The sequence below is a fragment of the Sceloporus occidentalis genome, unplaced genomic scaffold, assembly GCF_023333645.1.
Source record: "Sceloporus occidentalis isolate IW3139 unplaced genomic scaffold, rSceOcc1.0.p SCAF_4, whole genome shotgun sequence".
Classification (NCBI taxonomy): Eukaryota; Metazoa; Chordata; class Lepidosauria; order Squamata; family Phrynosomatidae; genus Sceloporus; species Sceloporus occidentalis.
This window is the reverse complement of record NW_028316984.1, coordinates 104,013,370-104,033,118: the sequence shown is the minus strand read 5'-3', so window position 1 is coordinate 104,033,118 and position 19,749 is coordinate 104,013,370. Positions and strand designations below refer to the sequence as shown.

Here is a 19,749-nt window from a genome sequence, read left to right as displayed (position 1 = left end):
TTGGTCTGCTTCAGAAAAATCCCATTTCAGTTTGGAAATGCAAATGTTTGGAAATAGCTGCTGTATCTGTATGAATCAATCCAATTCAGTTCTGAACGCTGGATTTGTTTGAATCTGAAGCACACTCATAGTTTACAATAGCATAAAATTCCAAATGTTCATATCGTAACAGTTCATTTTTTACACTAACAGCTTGTACTTACCATTAGTAAGCAAACTTGAAGGCTGCAAAAGAGAGGACAGGCTAGGTTGGAAATCTTCACAGAAATCTGGCTATTGTACTAGCCAAAGAATCATAAGAGTCCTGTCGTTCACAGAATTGAAAACAGAGATAGGAATCAGTAATAAAAAGGAAAATAGAATCACAAAACAGTAAAGGTGATTAAAAGCAACAGAACCAGATAAAATAATTTTAAGATTTTAAAAAGTGATTTATTCAACTAGTATTTATTAAAAATAATATTTACATACTGCTCTTCATCTTTTGGTATCAGGGCGATGAAACCTTACAACAGAGAAGACTCATTCCCTTTTTTGCCATATTCATGTACCATAAATATTTGGAGAACAGTTGCCCCTGAAGAAGTTAAAGCGTGGGCAGTCTATTAGAGGGAGAGGCATTTTCTCAGATATTTAGGTTCCAAGTCTTTCAGGATTTTAAAGGTAAGTACCTTGAATTGGGGTTGGAAGTGAATTGGGAGCCAGTGCCAGTCAGTTAAAACGGGTACAATGTAACTACATGTCCTGCACTGATTACAGTTCTGGCTGCTAAAGTCTGCATAAACTTAAGCTTCCATGTCATCTTCAATGGGGGCCTCATGAGCAACATATTGCGGTAATCAAGTCAAAAGACTACCAGTGGATGAACTGCTGTGGCCAGACTGTCCCTTCCAGTTATGGGAGTTAAGACAGATGAAGTTGGTAATAGCTACCCTGACATCAAGTGTCAGGATTGTATAAAGGAGATTATCTATGATATGCACTTGTTCTTTCATGAAGAGCACAGGCCCATCTAAAACAGGTTATACACATATTTCACAGACATGAGTACCACCTGCCTTACAGGCTTCAGTCTTGTTGCGGGTGGGGTCTGACCTCAGTTTATTGGCCCTTATCCAGCCCATTGCCAAATCTGGACACTCATTCAGCATTTGTGCTGCCTTATCTGACTCAGTTGACAAAGAAACAGGTAATAGTGCTGTCAAGATACTGTGAAATTTTACTCCAAATTCACATATGCCTCACCATTGCTTTCATATTTTAAAAGGTGGAAGATAAGATGGAATTTTGTGGGATACAGCACAATTGCTATGGAGGAGAAACCCGCCAGTGTTCCTTTCTGAAAGCAGCTCTGAGGAGTGAAAGCACCACATCACAGTCTGTCCTGCATCCAACCTGCAGAACTGATTCAGCAAAATACCATGTGTAATGGTATAAAAAATGGTTGTATGATTATGGAGTATCAACTGGATCACACTATCTTCTCTCTCCAAAAGCAGACGTCTGTTGGAGAGCTACCAAAACTGTCTAATTGCCAAGCCAAGACCTGAAATCAAAGTCCCAGGTCAGGAGTATCAATGTTGTCTTGTAGATTTCAAGCCTAGCTAGCATAGCCAATGGAGAAGAATGCTAGAAATGAAGTTCTGGAGTGTCACAAAATTCTGCAGATAACCTGGCTTGGGAAAATAATATGGATTTCAGCTGGCACCAGAAAGATAGCTCTTCCAGGGAAAATTTCACTGACAGGATGCCACAACCGAAAATGCCTCCTTGCTACTTGCCACCTTCCTCATGCCCAGTGGTAATGACATCCAAGGCAAACCATTGGCAGATGACCTTACAACCCAAGTAAATTGATATGGAGGCAGGTGTTTTCTTATGTACTTGTGTCTCAGCATGTGATAGCCTTTTGTGCAAGTGCCAGCACCTTCAGCTGAAATTCAGTCTGGACCAGGAGCCAGTGAAGTTGTTTGAATAATGGTGAGATACATTTCCAGCTTCTGTTCCCAGTTACAACTCTGCCTACCATATTGTACTAACTACAGTTTCTAAACTATTTTCAGTGACCATCCCACATAAAACCCATTACACTGTTTAAAAGAGAACATAGATAACGGTGGCCATAGTGGGATTGTAGCTGGTATATCTGCCTAAGCAGATAAAAGGCTCTTAATGATGTTGAAAAAACGTGGGCCAGTGGTGACAAAGCAAAATCTAAGTGAGTCTCATGGAACAGCATCTTCTCAAACATTTCCATAGAACCTCAATCTATATCTCCTTTATTATTGATTCCAGTCAACTTTACTATTTCCTGATGATATCAAAACCAGAGTTGGGTGTAATCAAGATGTGATAACACCATAGTTCCCCAGCACTCTCATGGAAATGCTAAAGAGCATGGGGGATAAGATGAACCCTGCAGGACACTATAATAATATGAATATCTGAGGATGTAATTCCTGAAGAACAGTCTCTGTAAATTGTTCTGGAAATATTAGCAGAACTGCCACCGTTCCCCACATCATCTTATGGTACTACTGTGGAATATACTATCACCGTCTAACTAAAAGATTGTATGTACAGCGCTGTGTAAATTTACAGCACTTTATAAATAAAGGTTAATAATAATAATTTTGAAGATGTCATACTGATCCTGTCTCCAGCCTAGATACTTCAACTGCGTGACCAAGATATTATTCTGTATCAAAACTAGTACAGTACTGAATTCAGACGGAAATAGATCAGAAACCTCAAGGAAATATATGTAGCACTGCACATTGGTGGCTTAGCAGTTAAGACACTGACAATTACAAGGTTGGCAGGTCAGCAGTTTGACTCCCAAGTGCTGCGTGACAGAGCGAGCTCCCGTCATTAGTCCCAGCTTCTGCCAACCTAGTAGTTCAGAAGCATGTAAAAGTGCAAGTAGATAAATAGGTACCACTTTGATAGAAAGGTAATAGAGTTCTGTGCAGTCATGGCCATGGATTCATCTTTGACAGTGCTAAGAAATGGAGATGAGCACCACCCTCTACAGTCGGAAATGACTAGACAAATGCGTCTGAGGGGAAACCTTTACCTTTACTGTTACACATTTCTTAATTGGGATTTCTAGTATAATTGGACATTAATTTTCAATTTTTAAAATCTTTTCATTTAGATGGGTATTTGAAAACTATTTTGGATATTTGATCTGTGCAGATGCTTGTAATGGTACAGTTTAAAACTGAAATGTTTGTGATAAATAATAGTAACTGTTGGTCTTTGTGTTTAACATTCAAAGCTGTATGTATGCTAGAGTTAGTAAAAATCATTTTTGTGATTTGTGCAACCGTAAGCGTGCTGGCTTCAACAGGAGATTTTTCTCAAATTAATATCTGTGCATTGGAGTGCTTTATGGCTATATCTATGACTTAGGGCAGGAGGTTCAAGATATGTGAAAGCAGGGATTTGCATCTTATGTTGGCTGGCAGATGAAATGAAAGTCTACCTGGACAATAGCAGCTCTGTTATCTTTGCTCAGCAGATAAAGCAAACACCATAAAGGAGCATTTTATTACTAAGGGAAGATACAAAAGATGGTCTTAACTGTCTTTCACAGAGACAATAGATAAGAAACATTTGTCCTTTCATTAGTATATGTAATTCCATTTTTGAGTTAATATCTAGCATAATAAAAAGTGAACAAATATTGGTAAAAACTGATGGTGAGCAACTCTACAATACTATAAGATTTTAATAATTTGTGTCAGTCTTTTTTTAAACATAGTTATTTTTGAAAACTATGACCATACAACTTTATAATTTAGTAATTGTAAAAGATTTGGATAGGAAATACAATTGCATGAAGACATTTAATTAAGGCCATGCTAGTATTATCTCTCAAACATATATCATACACATGGAAAATATATCAGAAATCCACACAAATTGTGAATATATATAGAGAGAAGTTTTTTAAATATACTGATCCAGGCTTTTTTTAGAAATAACATTTATGATATGGAAATGTTGTATTAAACTGTACTGTCTGCTGACTGTACCCATGATATTGGTTGAAGATTTGTGGTTACCCTTTGGAAAGCCTTACAATATAATGATAATATTTGGTGGTAGGCCACACCATATAATGGGATGTTGCAGAAGAATACTGATGGGGCAGGTGATGAAGACTTTTCCATTTTCTCTAATGATTTTGTAACTTTTGATAGTTTCCTCACTTAAAGCATCACTGTAATACCTGTTTTATATTAAATTAAATGTGGTTCACTGTATGATAGATCCCCAGTCCTAAAAGTTGATTCCATCTTGGTACAATGTTGCTTCCTTTTAGTTTGATTTGTAAGCTTTAGTATAGCTTCATGGCACTTTAAAGATTAAAACAAATGGCATAGGCACAGACCTCTGGACACTTTATCTGATGTTGAAGTGGGCTGGAATTCCACTGTGGTGATCTGACCTTAAATCCCTACCTACACTCCTCAGTATTGCTACCAACATGACCCCCACTGGATCCACTACACTTTCTAAATGTGTAGAAAAGGCTTTACTAGTTTTTTAAAAATCATTTTTAGATTTAACACCCAGTACAATAACCAACCAGTGTAGTATAGTGATTTATGCCTTGAACTGACTGGAGGCCAGGGTTTGAATCACTGCTCAGTCATGGAAACACAGTAGTTGGCCTTGGGCGAGTCACACTCTCTCAGCCTTAGAGGAAGGCAAAGGCAAACCTCCTCTGAACAAATCTTGCCAAGAAAACCCCATGATAGCTTTGCCTTATGGTTACCATAAGCAGGAAATATCTTGAAGGCACATAGCTACAACAACAGCAACCAGACAATAGCTGTGGTTATGATTAATAATAAATATAATTGTATTAAATACATCTTAAATGCTATGGATGTTATACACTTTGCTCTCTAGCACATGGATACTTGTAGTTGCAGTTTCTTTTATTTTAATATAGTATTTATAATCACTGTATAACAGAATGACTGGCATTTTATTACCACATAAATTCCCCAATGAAAATCTTTGGATAGTTTTGCCTGATTGCACATACAGATGTGCATAGTGTGTGGATGCACATGCTCGTTTAGTTGGTTTGTACATTTAGTTTGTTGGTTCATTTGCTTAGTATTGGCATTCAACAGAAAAGTTGCATAGCACAATTAATAACCCACAACTCTGATGCTACACAATTCAGATGTAGGATCTCACACAAGTCTCTCTCCTGCCTCTCTCCAAATTCAGACTCCGGCTTCCCTAGCCTTCTTCCCTCTCTAGCTTTGTTACTTACTTTACTTACCATGTTTTCTTCAGTACTGGAACGGGAATGTCTAATCCCACCCAAACTCTCCATTTTCATTTTCCTAAAGTGGAAAGCACTTCATTTAAAGGAGAAAGGTTTTTGATAATGTGGAGATTTTCCATGTGAACAAAATCCCTCATATGCCAAGATTCTGGCTCACATGAGAGTCTATGCATGTATAGGAACCTCTTAGTTTAAAGTGCACTGCTTTGCATATGACAAAGCAATGGCAGGGTAACAAGGCCTAGGCATTACCTGCTCCTGTGCTGAAGAAAGCGTGAAGCCAAACACTTCAGTGGGGGCTTCTGTCCTATCTGGCTCTCTCATCCTGACTCTCACCACATCATTCCAGTATCCCCTCCCACTCTCACTCTTTAGTCATTTGCATACAAATTCACTTCACGCAACAGCTTTATGCACGCTCTCATCGTACTTTACCATACAATGCAATATACAGGTTGGTTTGTTGTTGTTGCTGTGGTGGTGGTGGTGTGTCATCAAGTTGTTTTTGACTTATGGCTCCTGGAGTATCTCTTATCCAGAATTCTCAATTCCAAAATACCTCAAAATCCAAAACTGTCCACTTGAGTTGCAGAGAAAGTGACACTTTTGCTTTCTGACGGTTCAGTATATACAAACTTTGTTTCATGCACAAAATTATTTTAAATATTATATATAAAATTACCTTCAGGTTAGGTTTATAAAGTGTATATGCAACATAATGAATTTCATATTTAGACTTGGGTCACATTTCCAAGATATCGCCTTATGTATATGCTGATATTCCAAAATCCAAAAATATCCAAAATCCAAAACACTTCTGGTTCCAAGCATTTCAGATAAGGGAGACTTAACCTGTAATATTCAGAAACAAAAGCTGCGTTTATAATTTATATAACACTGCAAGGAGCAATTTAACTAAAGTCTATTTTGAAATGATGTTAAATAAGATAAAACACTGCATATATGTTAAAAGGATTGATTTATTTGAATAAGTGATATAACATTTAATATCAGCTTATATATTTTAATACACACACAATTAAATGTATTGTTTTTAAAAGCATCCTCATCAGGGTATCAGCCAAAATCTCTGAAAATGTGGCTCATTCCTGGACTAGTGCAATAGCCAATACCACGTACCCAATTATCTGTTCAATAATAAAGATATATTTTTTTAGAAAGACATCATTTTAGGACAAATCATTCAAAAATGGGAAAGGTATTAGACTGGAAATCTCTTCAACAAGAATCATACACATTACTATCAATTTCATTCAGAGATGTAGGAGTCATGTACAATCCTATAATATTTTATAGTAACTTTCTCTAATATTTATACATGTTGATAGAGTCACATCTTCTCTGAAAACGGACAGATAGATAAATTACATTTTTTGTAAGAAATGTTAGAATGCAAAGCACACTCCAAGAAAAGCATAGTGAAACACTAAAGCTTGCATACTATTTGCAATAGCATTGCTGCAAATAAGAATTGCCTTATTTGTTTATTTTTTGGCTGAATAATTAACATCAGTATGGCTTTCTGATCTATGATGGCCCTTGTGGTCTCTTCTAACTCTACGATTCTATGATACTTCTGTGATACATGGGGAATCTTCCTCTCCCTAGTTTTCAATTCTATCTAAAGTACATATTTTGTGGATAGCATTCCCAACATTCTGAAGCATTAGTTAACAACTTGACTAGTTAAAGAATTACTTTTGCTTGTACAGACGTGGCCCTGTTGCCATTGGCAATGGGATGCATTTGTGTGCTAGCAAATATTAATTTGTCCTGATTCTTCTTGGGTTCTTTTAACAGATTTACACCTTTCCAAATGTGCCCCACTGACTATAAAGCCTCGATTTCCAATCACTGTGGACCAAAGGTGACTTTATTAGTCTGTCAGTATGTTCCATAGAAGGCTGACTAAAACTTTCTAGGTTGACTTACTATTATAGAGCAGTAGTATAAACAGAAAGTAAAATATTAATTCATTTTTAAAATTTTGGTAAGACAAACATTTTGATGTTATATTGCTGCTTTTGTGTAGCCAATCAAATCTGAGTGAATCAGGTAAGAATTTTGATTTTTAACTAATGTGAATAAAATGCTTTATTTTTTTGTTGTTTGCTTTGCTAGCCATAGAATCACAGTAGGTCTTTCTATTAAAAAGAGGATATACATTAAGGTAAATCATAATTATTTGTTCAATTTTGAAATTAATACTGTATAATCTAATATATATATAGTGCCCTCTGCTGACAGAAAAGAGATCATAGGAACTTCAGCATTTTTTCATTTTATATCTTGTTTCATAAAAAAGAGGTAATGAAGTGAATACTGTAAGTGTATTTTAGTTGTCTTTCTGTAGAAAATAACAACTAAGTAAAGTAATGATCACATAATATAATGTAAATTTTAGGTGGAAGGAGCCTGGTCTGCACTGAGACTCTGCTAAAGAAGATAAGAAATAAAATAGAAAGCTTTGCTGTTCAGTTCAGGTAGCAGACGGAATCTGAATCAGGACCATAGTGTGGGGAAGCATAGGATTAAAACATCTCACTATCAGGGTCCAGACCTAGACTGCCCTCCCCCCATGTATGCACATTGCTTTAAAAAAAAAAGTTCATATTATTATTATTATTATTATTATTATTATTATGCTTTATTTATATAGTACTGTAGATTTACAGAGCGCTGTACAGACAAACAATAAAATAGATAAAAGTAAACCTGCCCATGGCATACAATCTAAGAAATAATAGCATAATACATATAAATAATACATAACAATATCAGTTCATACCATTGTTATTTGCAAAGGCGGTATCGCATATAGGTTGGTCCCAGTGGTTTATCCTTGTGTGTGTGTATGTATGTGTGCATTCCTTCAAGTCTTCACTGATATTTATATTTAGTGTCACAATAAATAAGTGAATAAATAAATAAATGTTAGCATCTATGTAATTCTCCTGTTTGTTTGCTTTTCACTGAAGGTTATTAAATGGAGCTGTTACTATATTCTGCAGTTATTAAATGCACTGAAGTAGGCTAACCTAATTAAAAACTTCTGGATCACTGATACTGCATTGGCACCTGGTAGTATGTTCTCTCTCTCAGTCTGTCTCTTTTTAAATGTGTGTTAGCTAAAGGCTGCAGTCCTAAAAAGATTTACAAGGGAATAAGACCTGTTGAGTATTCAGATCCATTCATTCCCAAGTGGGACATACTTCTGGGTAAATATGTACTGGATTGTCCTGTAAATGTGTGTTCATGTTTCTTCAAGTCACATGTCAACTTATGGTGACCCCATGAGTTTCATAGGGTTTTCTTAGGAGATGAATACTCAGAAGTGGTTTTGCCAGTGCCTTGAGTAAAAATTTGAACTAAACAGGTCTTATACTTGATTATTTTAACAGTATAGCTGTGGATTAATTTTTCTTTGCCTCCCCAGTATTTCCTGTTGCTTACAATCATGTGTTGTTTTGATATATTTTAAGCCATTCAGCAAAGACAAGAATTCAACCTTTTCATTGTGACACTGTGAAGCAATTTATAGGACTCTAAGGGGTGAAACAGCCCTGAAGGAGTGGCTTCTGGCTGCCCCTTTGAGCGCCAGATCAGGGCCGTGGCAACCGCATGCCGTGGCCCCAATCCAGCATTTTCCTGGCACAAAAAGAAGTTGCAGAAAGCTGCTCATTTTTGTGCTGGGAAAAAGGCGCCTTTGCCATGGCGGTGGTTTTTCCCTGTTTCTGCAGAGTGCAGTGTCTAAATGCTGCGCCACCACAATGCTGCCCACCGTGTGGTTGGGTGGGCGGTGAGTTGCCGGCTTGGGAGCGGAGTTGGGGTGTGTGGCGACGCCTCCAAGCTGCTGGAAAGCTGGCATATTTTGCCGGTGTGTTTAGCCCCTAAATGTACTTTCTTTAAAGCAAGGCTAGGCAACTAGTGAGAGCGGTTTAGTGTTGGTGTGGTTTGTGTGCTGGATTTAGATTATGGAGAATCAAGTTCAAATCCCTCCTTAACTATGGAAATTCATTGGGTGACCCTGGACAAATGACAGTCTCTCAGCTTCAAAGGCTAACTCCCTCTTAACATATCTTGCTCAGATAGGTTTGCCTTAGAGCCACCATAAATCAGAAACAACTTGAGTGCACACAACAACAACAACAACAACAGACAATTGGTGATCTTCCAGATGTTGTTTGGAGACTGCAACTCAATATCTCTTACCAGTGGATTCACTGGTTGGGTCTAATGGGATTTGCAGTCCAACAACTCCTGAAGGACCAGTGTTTGCCTACACATGGTTTAAATGGAAGTAGATACTAACCAAACTTATTCTTTGGGAGCAGAGGCAGGGAGTGTTCTTGGATATCTGTACTGATATATGGAGGCAACCATAGGGATAAACAGAACTCTGTAGATGTTCTGTCAATACCCATGTGATTTGTTCTGTGTCAAAGTAAAAAAACAAGAGGCATATGTTCAGAGAGTTCCTTGTGTTTGGTGTGGGGAGTTACATTTAAGCTTCAAGGTGGCTTTGGATGGGCACATACGATGTCATGCATACCAAACTCCACAGACTTTGATACATGTTTGAAAGTCTCATTAATTGCAGCAGTGAAATGCAGACCCCCTCCCCCCTGCTTTCATCCCTTCTGTTCTCAATACGAGGTTTGGGGAAAGGGATGAAAATGCTTGGGGGAAAAAAAATAATGTTCACCATCTGTTAACCCTTTCCCCCAGAAACAGAAAACAACACATATACAGACCCCAAAATGTTTTTTTTTTGGTAATCTTTTGATTGGCAGGATAGTATAGCATTTCTGTTTTTGATTTTTCAACAATAGTCTTGGGGGGGATAGGTGATCAAAGTACTGTCCTAGGTTTCTGCTTCTCAGTGAGAAGTTACTTGCCACAAAGCTTGGTCTTAAGCTCTTGCCTCCACTGTGTATCTGTTAGTAAAATGATCCCTCTCCCTATAGCTCATCTCTCAGCCCGCCCTTTCAGTGTTTCTTAGCTTTTGCTTACAATATACACAGAAATGGTAGAAATCAGTTGACATTATACTATATTACAATATTAACTTCCATTTTAATGCTTTTTATTTTTCAAAGAGGGAGAATATCAATTTACATTTCACTGCATGATCATTATCTTTACTGTAATGTATTCAGTTTTGTGGTGGTAGTAGTAAACCCTGCACTCCCCCAAGGTTGAGCTGCTATGATATTATTAAATGTTCATCAATATTCTGTAACTGGTTAGGTGAATATCAATCAAAATCGAAATCTCATCATATAAATACTCCAGCGCTTAATACTTTCTCCTTGCACATCCTACTTTCCAGTTACATGCAACTATATATCTGTCTTATGCACACAATACTACAGACCGTCACAGTGCAAGACATTTCTTCCACACAACTTGGTACAACATGTACTATACAACCATTTCTCCTTGCATCTGCTGCAGTGTGATAAAACAACATACTTGCAATGTGAGAGCACAACTACAATATAAAATGCACAGCCCATTTGTATGTAACATGATGACACATCTGTTAAGTTAGTTAGTGAATCTTAAACTGGATGAATACTGTACTTAATTAGACCATGATTAGAAGTAGACAAAATTGAAATAAAGTGGAAGAGCCAGCATTAAGCTATCATTTCAGAGGAAAAGGATGCCTCAGTTTCCAGGCAGCTATCAGTGTATTAATCATGAATGGGTTAAGAATGAGAAGACAATAATCAAGAGTGCTTGTTTCATGTTCAAAATAAGTGAGATCAAAGAATTAAGCATGAAGTGTTGAGAATTGACTGGGAAACAAGATCTGGGACAAATCTAAGGCTTAGGAAGTAAGTAAGATTTGAGTTCTGCACTTAGGAAGTATATAGTCAAGGAGGCTTCAGTCTGTAATGTTATCACAGTAAGAGTCAGGCTGCAAATCATTCTTTTCTCAGTGGGGAAGTTGTGTCTTTCCAACTCAGTACAGTACTTTCCTGTTAGCCTCTACTGCACTAAGTCTTTAAAGCAGGCCTGTCTTGTTTTCATGAAAGCAGTGATTTGCTGGGTTAGATGAAGATTTTTCTGGAGCTGGGGACATGGCTCTTTAATGTTTGAAGAAGCCCAAAGTCTAGAAGACAGGCAGGAGAGCTTGGTAGGAAATCGTAACACCGTGTGGCCAAATAGCCTCTGATACTGACAGAGTACCTTATTTAATGCATGTTATGAACCAGTGTAGGCTTGTGAAAGCAGGTTGTTTAATGAGGACATTCCATCTGTATGGGTATTGCAGAAATCCCCCTTTTGTATGCTCGGTCATACATCTTGTAAAAGTATTTATTTAGTTTGATTTAAATCATAATCTGTTTGGAAGATTCAAGAAGTTGACAATTATATTGAATAATGTTGGTATGAGCATGCTGCTTAGAAGGCTCAAATCAGAAACATCAGGTCAGATCCAGGTTCTTCTCCTTTTAGGGGAATTGTATTGTGAGGATGCACTAACTGGTGGTAGGTATTGGGGCTTTTTCTAATTTCCTTTATCCCTCTAAAAATCTGCTGCAGAGGACCTGAGAATCTGATGCAGCAAATTTTCATAAGACTGCAGGGGAAAAGGGCAAACCACACTTCCCCCATGGGATTCATCTGCTGCGTCACATGTTTTCTGGGGAGGCAATGAGTTCTTATTTCTGTGGATGGTGAAACTGGATCCTGTCTATATTAAATTAAATGGACCTGAGGAGGATGGAGCAAAGGATGGATTTCAAAATATTAACTTTTATAGACATGCACATACAAAACAATTATTGTAACAAACAATATTTTCAAATGATGCCTTGCAGTGTTGGAATGCCCCTCCCCTCCAACTATAGCTGGCAAGAAATCTGTTTCTTTGAGATTAAAAGATATAGGATAATTTTTTTTCTTGTCAAACATCTTACAACAAAGGACAGTGGGGTTTCTTTCTTTTTCTTTTTAGCTTTCAGGAAATGACATGGTGATGTCCTTTCAAATGAGGAAATGAATCCTTTCCCAGTGAAAATGAAATCCTCCACATTTCTCAGTTGCCTTTTAAGCCTTTCAACCTATCAATGAAATTGTGTAATCAAAGGATAGCATGCCTGAGGCTTAATGCCTTTTCTTGAGAAGTGGTACCATCAAATGGTGCACTCTGTTGATTTTAATCGCACTGAGCCAAATTCTTTAAAATTAGAGTAACAGCACTGGCTTTGGTGGAATTACTCTAGAATTTATATCATATAGGAGCAAAATTCTGTTCACTTAAGGAAATTAAGATCCCCTTTAAGGTTTTAAAATGCTACTAGGCAGTAATATTTTTTCCCTGGAACCTATTTATTCAAATAGCAGATGAGTTGCTAAAATTGTCAGATATTTGTTTCCACTGTTGTGATAAGTATTCAAGGTCATTGCAATGCTCAAATGAACATAATGTTTTACTTACTGTTTTTTCACTTTTTATCCATTGCTTTGCTTTGTAACTCAACACTGCACTGTGAACTTGCAGGCATGCTGCAAGTGCATTTTTCTTTTCTAAAATGTTTAATATATTTTCTATTAATGCTGGCAGTTCCAATATGCCTTTCACAAACCTTTTGGAACAAAAGTACTTGAACATAATTTTGTACAGTTTTCTGCTTTAAAGAATACTTGCTCAACCAATACTTATGTATCATGTTATTTGAAAAATACATCTAGGAGTGTAAAAGAGTGTAAAGACATAGTTATTTTAGAACATATAGTAGCTTGGTTTTTCAGTAAAATTTGCATTTTATAAATGGAAATTACTGTTTTAAATATGTTTAAGGATTATTTTGTTCATGTCTGTTATATTTTGTATATTCTGATAATTCTTTTTAGAATTTCTTAGTGTTCTCTAGATTTCCTGAAGGAAAATGCTGGTGGTAATCATTACAAACTTGCTAATTCACACTGTCTGCAACAGCAAAGAAAATATGGATATTTTGTGCATACTCATTATCAATCTTGAAAATGTTTGATAGTACTGTACCAACAGATTAAAGATTGTAAATCTCTCCCTGGCTTTCTTGCCTGCTCTTAATCTTCTCAGATATCTTCCTTTCAGGGATTCTTTCCTTGCATGTTTCCAGACTTCCTTGAGTTATTTGCAGAAGATGGAAAGAATAGTCCAGAGTGGTGCTTAGAGGAGAGTGGCAGGGGATGAGTGGGATTTGTATATTTGTGTTCTCTGTTTTTTTGCTCTGCTGTCTCTAGGCTGATAAAGCTAATGGGTCTGGTTTTGTACTATAGAGAAGTTTTGATCTGATGAAAAAAACCTATAATAATAATAATAAAATAATTTACTTATACCCTGCTCTTCAGCCAAAAGGCTATCAGAGAGGCTTACAAATTGTTAATTAGACATTTCCCTGCCCTTAGGCTTACAATCTAAAGAGACAAGACACAAAAGGAGAAGGGAATGGCAGTGCGGAAGGGGGAAAGTCCAGCAGATCCTCTTTCCCTCGGAGGCCTGGACAATGGCAGATAGACTGGAGGGAGGGCCCTTCTTCTTACTCTGGTTAGGCCTGATGGAGCTGACTTGCCTATCTCTCCCTCTGGATGTTGGATAGAGGGAGGCCTTCTTCTTCCAGGCAAGGCTTGATGGAGCTGGCTTGCCTATCTCTCCCTCTGGATGGTGGTTGGAGGGAGGCCTTCATCTTCCAGGCAAGGCCTGATGGAGCTGGCTTGCCTATCTCTCCTTCTTGATGGTGGATGGAGGGAGGCCTTCTTCCAGGCAAGGCCTGATGGAGCTGGCTTGCCTATCTCTCCCTCTTAATGGTGGATGGAGGGAGGCCTTCATCTTTCAGGCAAGGCCTGATGGAACTGGCTTGCCTATCTCTCCCTCTGGATTCTCACTGCTTACAGAATCTCTAAGACAGTGATGACAAATTTTTTAGAGACTGGGTGCCCAACTCAATGGTATTCCTGCACCAGACGTCACCTTGTGCTGGGGGGGGGGGGGCATCTGGAGGTGGGACTTCTGGGGTAGGACTTCCCTGGAGACACTTAAAGGCATGGGGGGGGGGGGCGGGAGAAGAGGAGGAACAGGTCTACACCTATTCCTCCTCTTCCCCCATCCTCCCATGCCTTTAACTGTCTTTGGGGAGGCAGTTAAAGGCACTGGAGGGCAGGGGAAGAGGACAAACAGGTGTGTGGCTGTTCCTGTTCTTCCCCCACCCTCTCGTGCATTCAACTGTCTCCGTGTGCTCTCAGAGACAGCTTCGTGTGGCAGAGAGGGCACGGGTGCAATAGATTAGCTACTGTGGCTCTAAAATTAGAAACATATGCAGAATTTCATATTAGCGATAGCAAGTACATTTCTATACCACTTATCAGTGAAAAACTGCATATGCTCAAGCCCCATTAGAAGTAATGGGGCTTGTGCCCACATCGCAGAGCGGTGCGTGTGGTGCAGGCGTGCACCCCATTACTTCTTCTGGTGTGTGAAAGGTTTTTTTTTACAGCGCGGCTTCCGGCATATGCTGGAATCCGCGTAAGGCACACTGTAATTTGTGTTTCAAAGAATTCATTTACACCCATCTTGAGACTTTCTGCTTATAATCACATGGCCAAAACAATGCAAACCTTCAGTTTTACGTATTAATAAATCTGTATATGTGATTGTAGAAGTATTAGTACCTATTGCTTTTGAATGAATTCTTTGAAACACAAAACACAGTGTGTGTGTCATACACGGGTGCGCTCCAGAAAAAACCCTTGTGTGCCCTGGAAGAAGTAATGGGGCGCACGCCGGCTCTGCTTGCCCCTCTCTATGCCGCGGGCACGAGCCCCATTGCTTCTAATGGGACTTGAGCAGACGTGTTTTTCCCTTACACGGGGGGGAGGGGGGCGGAACGGATACCCCACGTAAGGGAAGGGCCCACTGTAACTGAAAAACATTTGGTTTGCTTGCAAAGCTGAAGGCCTTGGCTATAGCTACATACTATTGTTTTAAACTATTTTAGTAGTTATGCAATGGTAGGTTTATGAAACTGGTAACATGACATCAACAACTCTTTCAGCTTCCTGTAGCACTGGAAGACATTTCAAGGGACCTATAGTAACCTTTATATCTTAGATATTTCTGTTTTGGTTACTAAAAGCTTTGATGTGTCCAGAATGGATAAAATGAATACTTTATCCTGAATCTGTTCAGCTTATTACTTTCATATTATGTTGTGTTGTCTTGTTCTTCTTTGGCATTTTAGGAATGTTTTGAGATGTATTGTGGCTCTTCATGCATAAAAAGAGAGAAGACTGCATATTTGATATGGTTGGCTAGCACAAAAACATGTGGAAGATTCTTTGGGTTAATTATTTTTGAGATATAATTATCCATGTAGTAGCTAAAATATGTCCCCACTTTGCATGGTTGACCATTAAACTCATTGGTCTGCCATTTGTCAAGGATTACCAACTTCTGTATTGTTAGGGATCATTTCTTCCTCCAAACAGTGATCTGAGAGCAGTACATGTTTATGGCACTGGAAACACCTCCTCATGAGTAGACAGTCTTTGTAATAAAGCTGGTCCATCATAGTAGTAAGAACATTGTGGTTTTTGAGTGCTTGTACTTTTGATTAGTTGAGCTGTCATGTACCAAATTCAAAAGAGAGTTGCAATACAAAGTGTGAAGCCCATTTCTTGCAAAGTGAAACTATTTTTATTTTTTCTTACAACTGAAACTATGGACAAACCTGGGCCTGACCAGGGCCTCATGAGCAAATTCATGCCCCCAGTGGGGAGAGAAGCTCAAAAGTATTTGCAGGAGAAGTAGAGTAAAAACATACTCTAGTCCATCCTTTCTGTTCATTTTTTCATGCCCCCATCTCTCAGGAGCTATAAGTATTCTCCTGAATTGTATGGTATGGGGTTTGGAGGAGTGTTAGGAAGGGGAGAGTTGTCCCAAATTAGGGTGTTAGGAAGGGGAGAGTTTTCCACCCAGTTTTGGGTGATCCAGCTCCCTCCAAATCCTATCCCATGTGATTCAGGAGAGCTACCAACTCTCTGAGGGTGCAGGCATTTGTAGGAGCAAAGAGAGAACAGGAAGTATCTATACCATGAACTTCCTTTAGTTCACTTTTCTTAGAATCCAAGAGAGTGTGTTTTGGGGTATGTAGTAACAGGCATGTATATCCCAAGCAACCTGTTTAAGTTTGCCCAGGATTTGAGGCCCAGCTGTGTATTTCAGCACCCCAAGAGACTAGACTGGTGAAGATTTAAGACCAAGCTTTCTCTATAGGAGCTCCTCAGTTGTGAAATTCCTGTCCAAGGGAAATCAAAGCTTTACTCACAGAGCTTTCAGTAGGTGGCCAAAATTGTGTTATTTTACTCCATATGGCTGTTGGTTTTTAAATATTTTTGTTTAAAAGTTATTTTAAATTTGTTTTTAAATAATGGTTTTATGTGGGTTTTTTGTACATTGTTTTAGGATCCCTTGTGCTCTGAAAAAGTAGAAAATAATTTAAATAGTAATTAAAGAATGGAGAAGAAACTAAGGGTTTGTGAATCTAGTGGAAGGAGAAAAGGGGCTTGAGAAAGTGTAAAAACAAGATAGGTATAGCCTCAGTAGCCCATGGAGTGCATGGAAGGTTTTGAAGGGAGATGGAATTGTATATGAGTCTTATGATTTAGTCTATAAAAAAAGCAAGCAATAAGAAAATTTCAAAGGCTATCAATTCAAACTTCTGTCCAATTCCTTATTCACTGTATGCAACCTTGTTAAACCCACCCTGGTTGCTGGTGCCGTCCATGTCACAAGACTGTGAATCTGCTCCAGGTCTTACTTCAGTCTTTCAAACATTTCCAGGGTGCTGAATCTTCTCCCCAAGGCTCATCACTGTGGAGACTTTCCTCCAAATTAAGACTTTCAAGCCTGGAGTGGATTTAGCATCTCTCTGACGTGGAAGCCACCAGCTTCCAATGAAAATCTGAATTCATTTCCCTAGAAATGTATTTTTTTGTATCTTTTGTCTTTTTAGATAGTTCATGAACAGTAGGCGGATTGAATCTAGTCTGTAGTTTGGCAATGCAGTGATTTTTCTCTATCCAGTATTGCTCCTACTTCCTTCCATGACAGCGTTACCCATTTCATCATGGCACTCACTTTATGAGGTAAGATACTTCATGTGTTTATGTTTTCAAGGGTTACCTAATGAACTTCTGATCATAGCTCATGATGATAGTGTTAGATTTCTCTTTCGTAGTTTGAAAACATGAAAATCAATAATTACCATTAAAATATCTATCAAAACTTATTTAGGTAAATAACTATTTAGCCTATTTTTCTTGGCTGTCTTGGTGGCCTGTGCTTTACCTATTCTTTTTAACCATCCTATACAATGTTTATGGGAATAATAAATGCTGATTATACAAATCCAAACTATTGTTCATGTTTTTATAGGGAATGTTTCTCTGTTGCTCCTTTCATAATCAAATGAAATCAGGTTTGTTACAGTTTATAAACTGGATAATTCTTCAGTATTAAATGAAAACATGTTTATTATTAAATGAGAGCAAGTTTATTACAGTCCCAAATCAGGCAATACTTCATCATTAAATGTGCTGCTTTTCCTCCCAACAACATGAAATTATGTGTGTATGTATTTCTCCAAATAAGTGAAATACTCCTGCAAATAATAATAATAATAATAATAATAATAATAATAATAGGACCAAAAGAAAAGAAGGAAAAATTAATGAAAAAATGTAAATTTATCAGTAGGCCTTCTGCATCCACTGGTTCTTTATCCCTGGATTCAACCATCCAAGGCTTGAAAGTATTAAAAATAATTTCAACAACACCCCCCCCCCCCCGTCCCGGCAATCTTGATTTTGCTATTTTATATAAGATACACCATTTTACTATGCCACTTTATTTAATGGGACCTGAGCATCCGCAGATTTTGATATCCATAGGCTTGGAGGTTCTGGAACCAAACTCCAGCAGATACCAAGGGTCCACTATGTAATTGAAGCAGTATTTAATATGATAAAGAACAAGAAACACAAGGAAGAACAAAAGCTTCTTGTGAATAGTCCTTAATTCACACAAGAGATTCTACAGTTGGGCTTTGAACCACACTAATATTCAGGTTCTATATCTTTTTGCAGTATCTGCATCTAGCTGTGTTTTGAGTTGAATCATTAGAGACTGATATGCAGTGGTCCTTTCACATGTGTTGGGGTCAGGGGTGAAGGAGCCCCATGAATGTGGAAAAAGTGCAAAAAAAATCAACAACACTGTTTTTTACCTAAGAGGAAACCTTTCTAGGAATCTCCAGGTCTTCCAGTGCAACTCTCTGTCAACATCTGCCAGAAGTTGATCATAGAATAATGCTGGAGGACCTACAAATGCCTAGCGAAGTGTTTTCTCTAGGACTTTCTAGGTTCTGCAGCACAACTCTATGGTCAACTTCCAGCAGAATTGCACTGGAGGACTTAGAGATTCCTAGAGAAAACATATTAATCAGAGCTGGAAATAATCAAATCCTCAAACTCAAAGCCACAAATGTGGAGGGACAACTGTATTTTGCTTATTGCCATTGGAATTTCATTTGGAAACTGTATTTACATCATATTACATTAAACAACTTCACAATCTTGGGAGTAGTCATCTGAGCCAATCCTTCAGTGATACAGAGCCTATCTGGAGATTTTTATTGTGCTTGCCAAAGTCCATTCAAATAGAGATTTGTTTGTGTTGTTCTAAGCCCAATTGTGAAATCTCCTGTATGGATTAAGGTCTATTAACTAGAACCTGAAGCTTCACCTGTTACTTTGCTTTTCTGTGTCTAGTATTGCGTTTGAACTTGTCTCCACAAGTACTGTATCACTGTAGGTTGACATTTTGTATTTTCTTGTATTTCATGTTGTTTTCATGGCCTCTGTGCCTCACACAACTCGGTTGTCTTGCACCTGCGCAGAGCCTCTTTGGAACATTCTACAACATTTTAAATAGAATTTTGGCTGTAGCCCCGTCCACCTCTGACAGACTTATATAAGGGTGTTCCTGCCAAAACTGCCAGTTTTTTTTATTAGCCGCTGCAGCAGCTTTGATAAGGAACAACATTCATTTGGGCTTCCAAAACTTCGGTTCCAGGAGCCTTTGTTGGATTGCTTTGTTGGCATTGGCTGTCAGCCACACTAGTTCTTTGGGCTTTCTCGGTACTACTGGCTACTTTTAAGAAGTGTGTCAAATGTGGCATTAAGATCCCAGGTAGCTGAGATGGGCACTTGAAGTGCCTTCAATGTTTGACTGAGTCCCATATCGTTGCCTCGTGTGTACCCTGTACATCATTCACACTGGGTTCACAGAGAACATGATCTCAAGGCTCTTCTGTACAAGAAATCTTGGCTCCTCAAGAATCTCCTTGGAAGCCTTC

General features: G+C 38.3%; 1 protein-coding gene across 5 annotated transcripts in view; it reads left to right on the top strand.

Moving 5' to 3' along the window:
- Positions 1-19,749, top strand: part of STK33 (serine/threonine kinase 33) — a 107,291-nt gene that overhangs the window by 19,673 nt on the left and 67,869 nt on the right. For 2 of the 5 annotated variants that reach the window (XM_089521121.1, XM_089521124.1), the window contains exon 2: positions 17,347-17,479. In XM_089521121.1, the coding sequence (XP_089377247.1) occupies positions 17,438-17,479 (42 nt within the window). In that variant the 5' untranslated portion in view covers positions 17,347-17,437. Of the gene's footprint in view, positions 1-494; positions 664-1,267; positions 1,981-7,185; positions 7,203-17,346; positions 17,480-19,749 lie in introns of those variants that run through there. The other 3 variants (XM_089521123.1, XM_089521125.1, XM_089521126.1) reach the window with 3 other exon arrangements.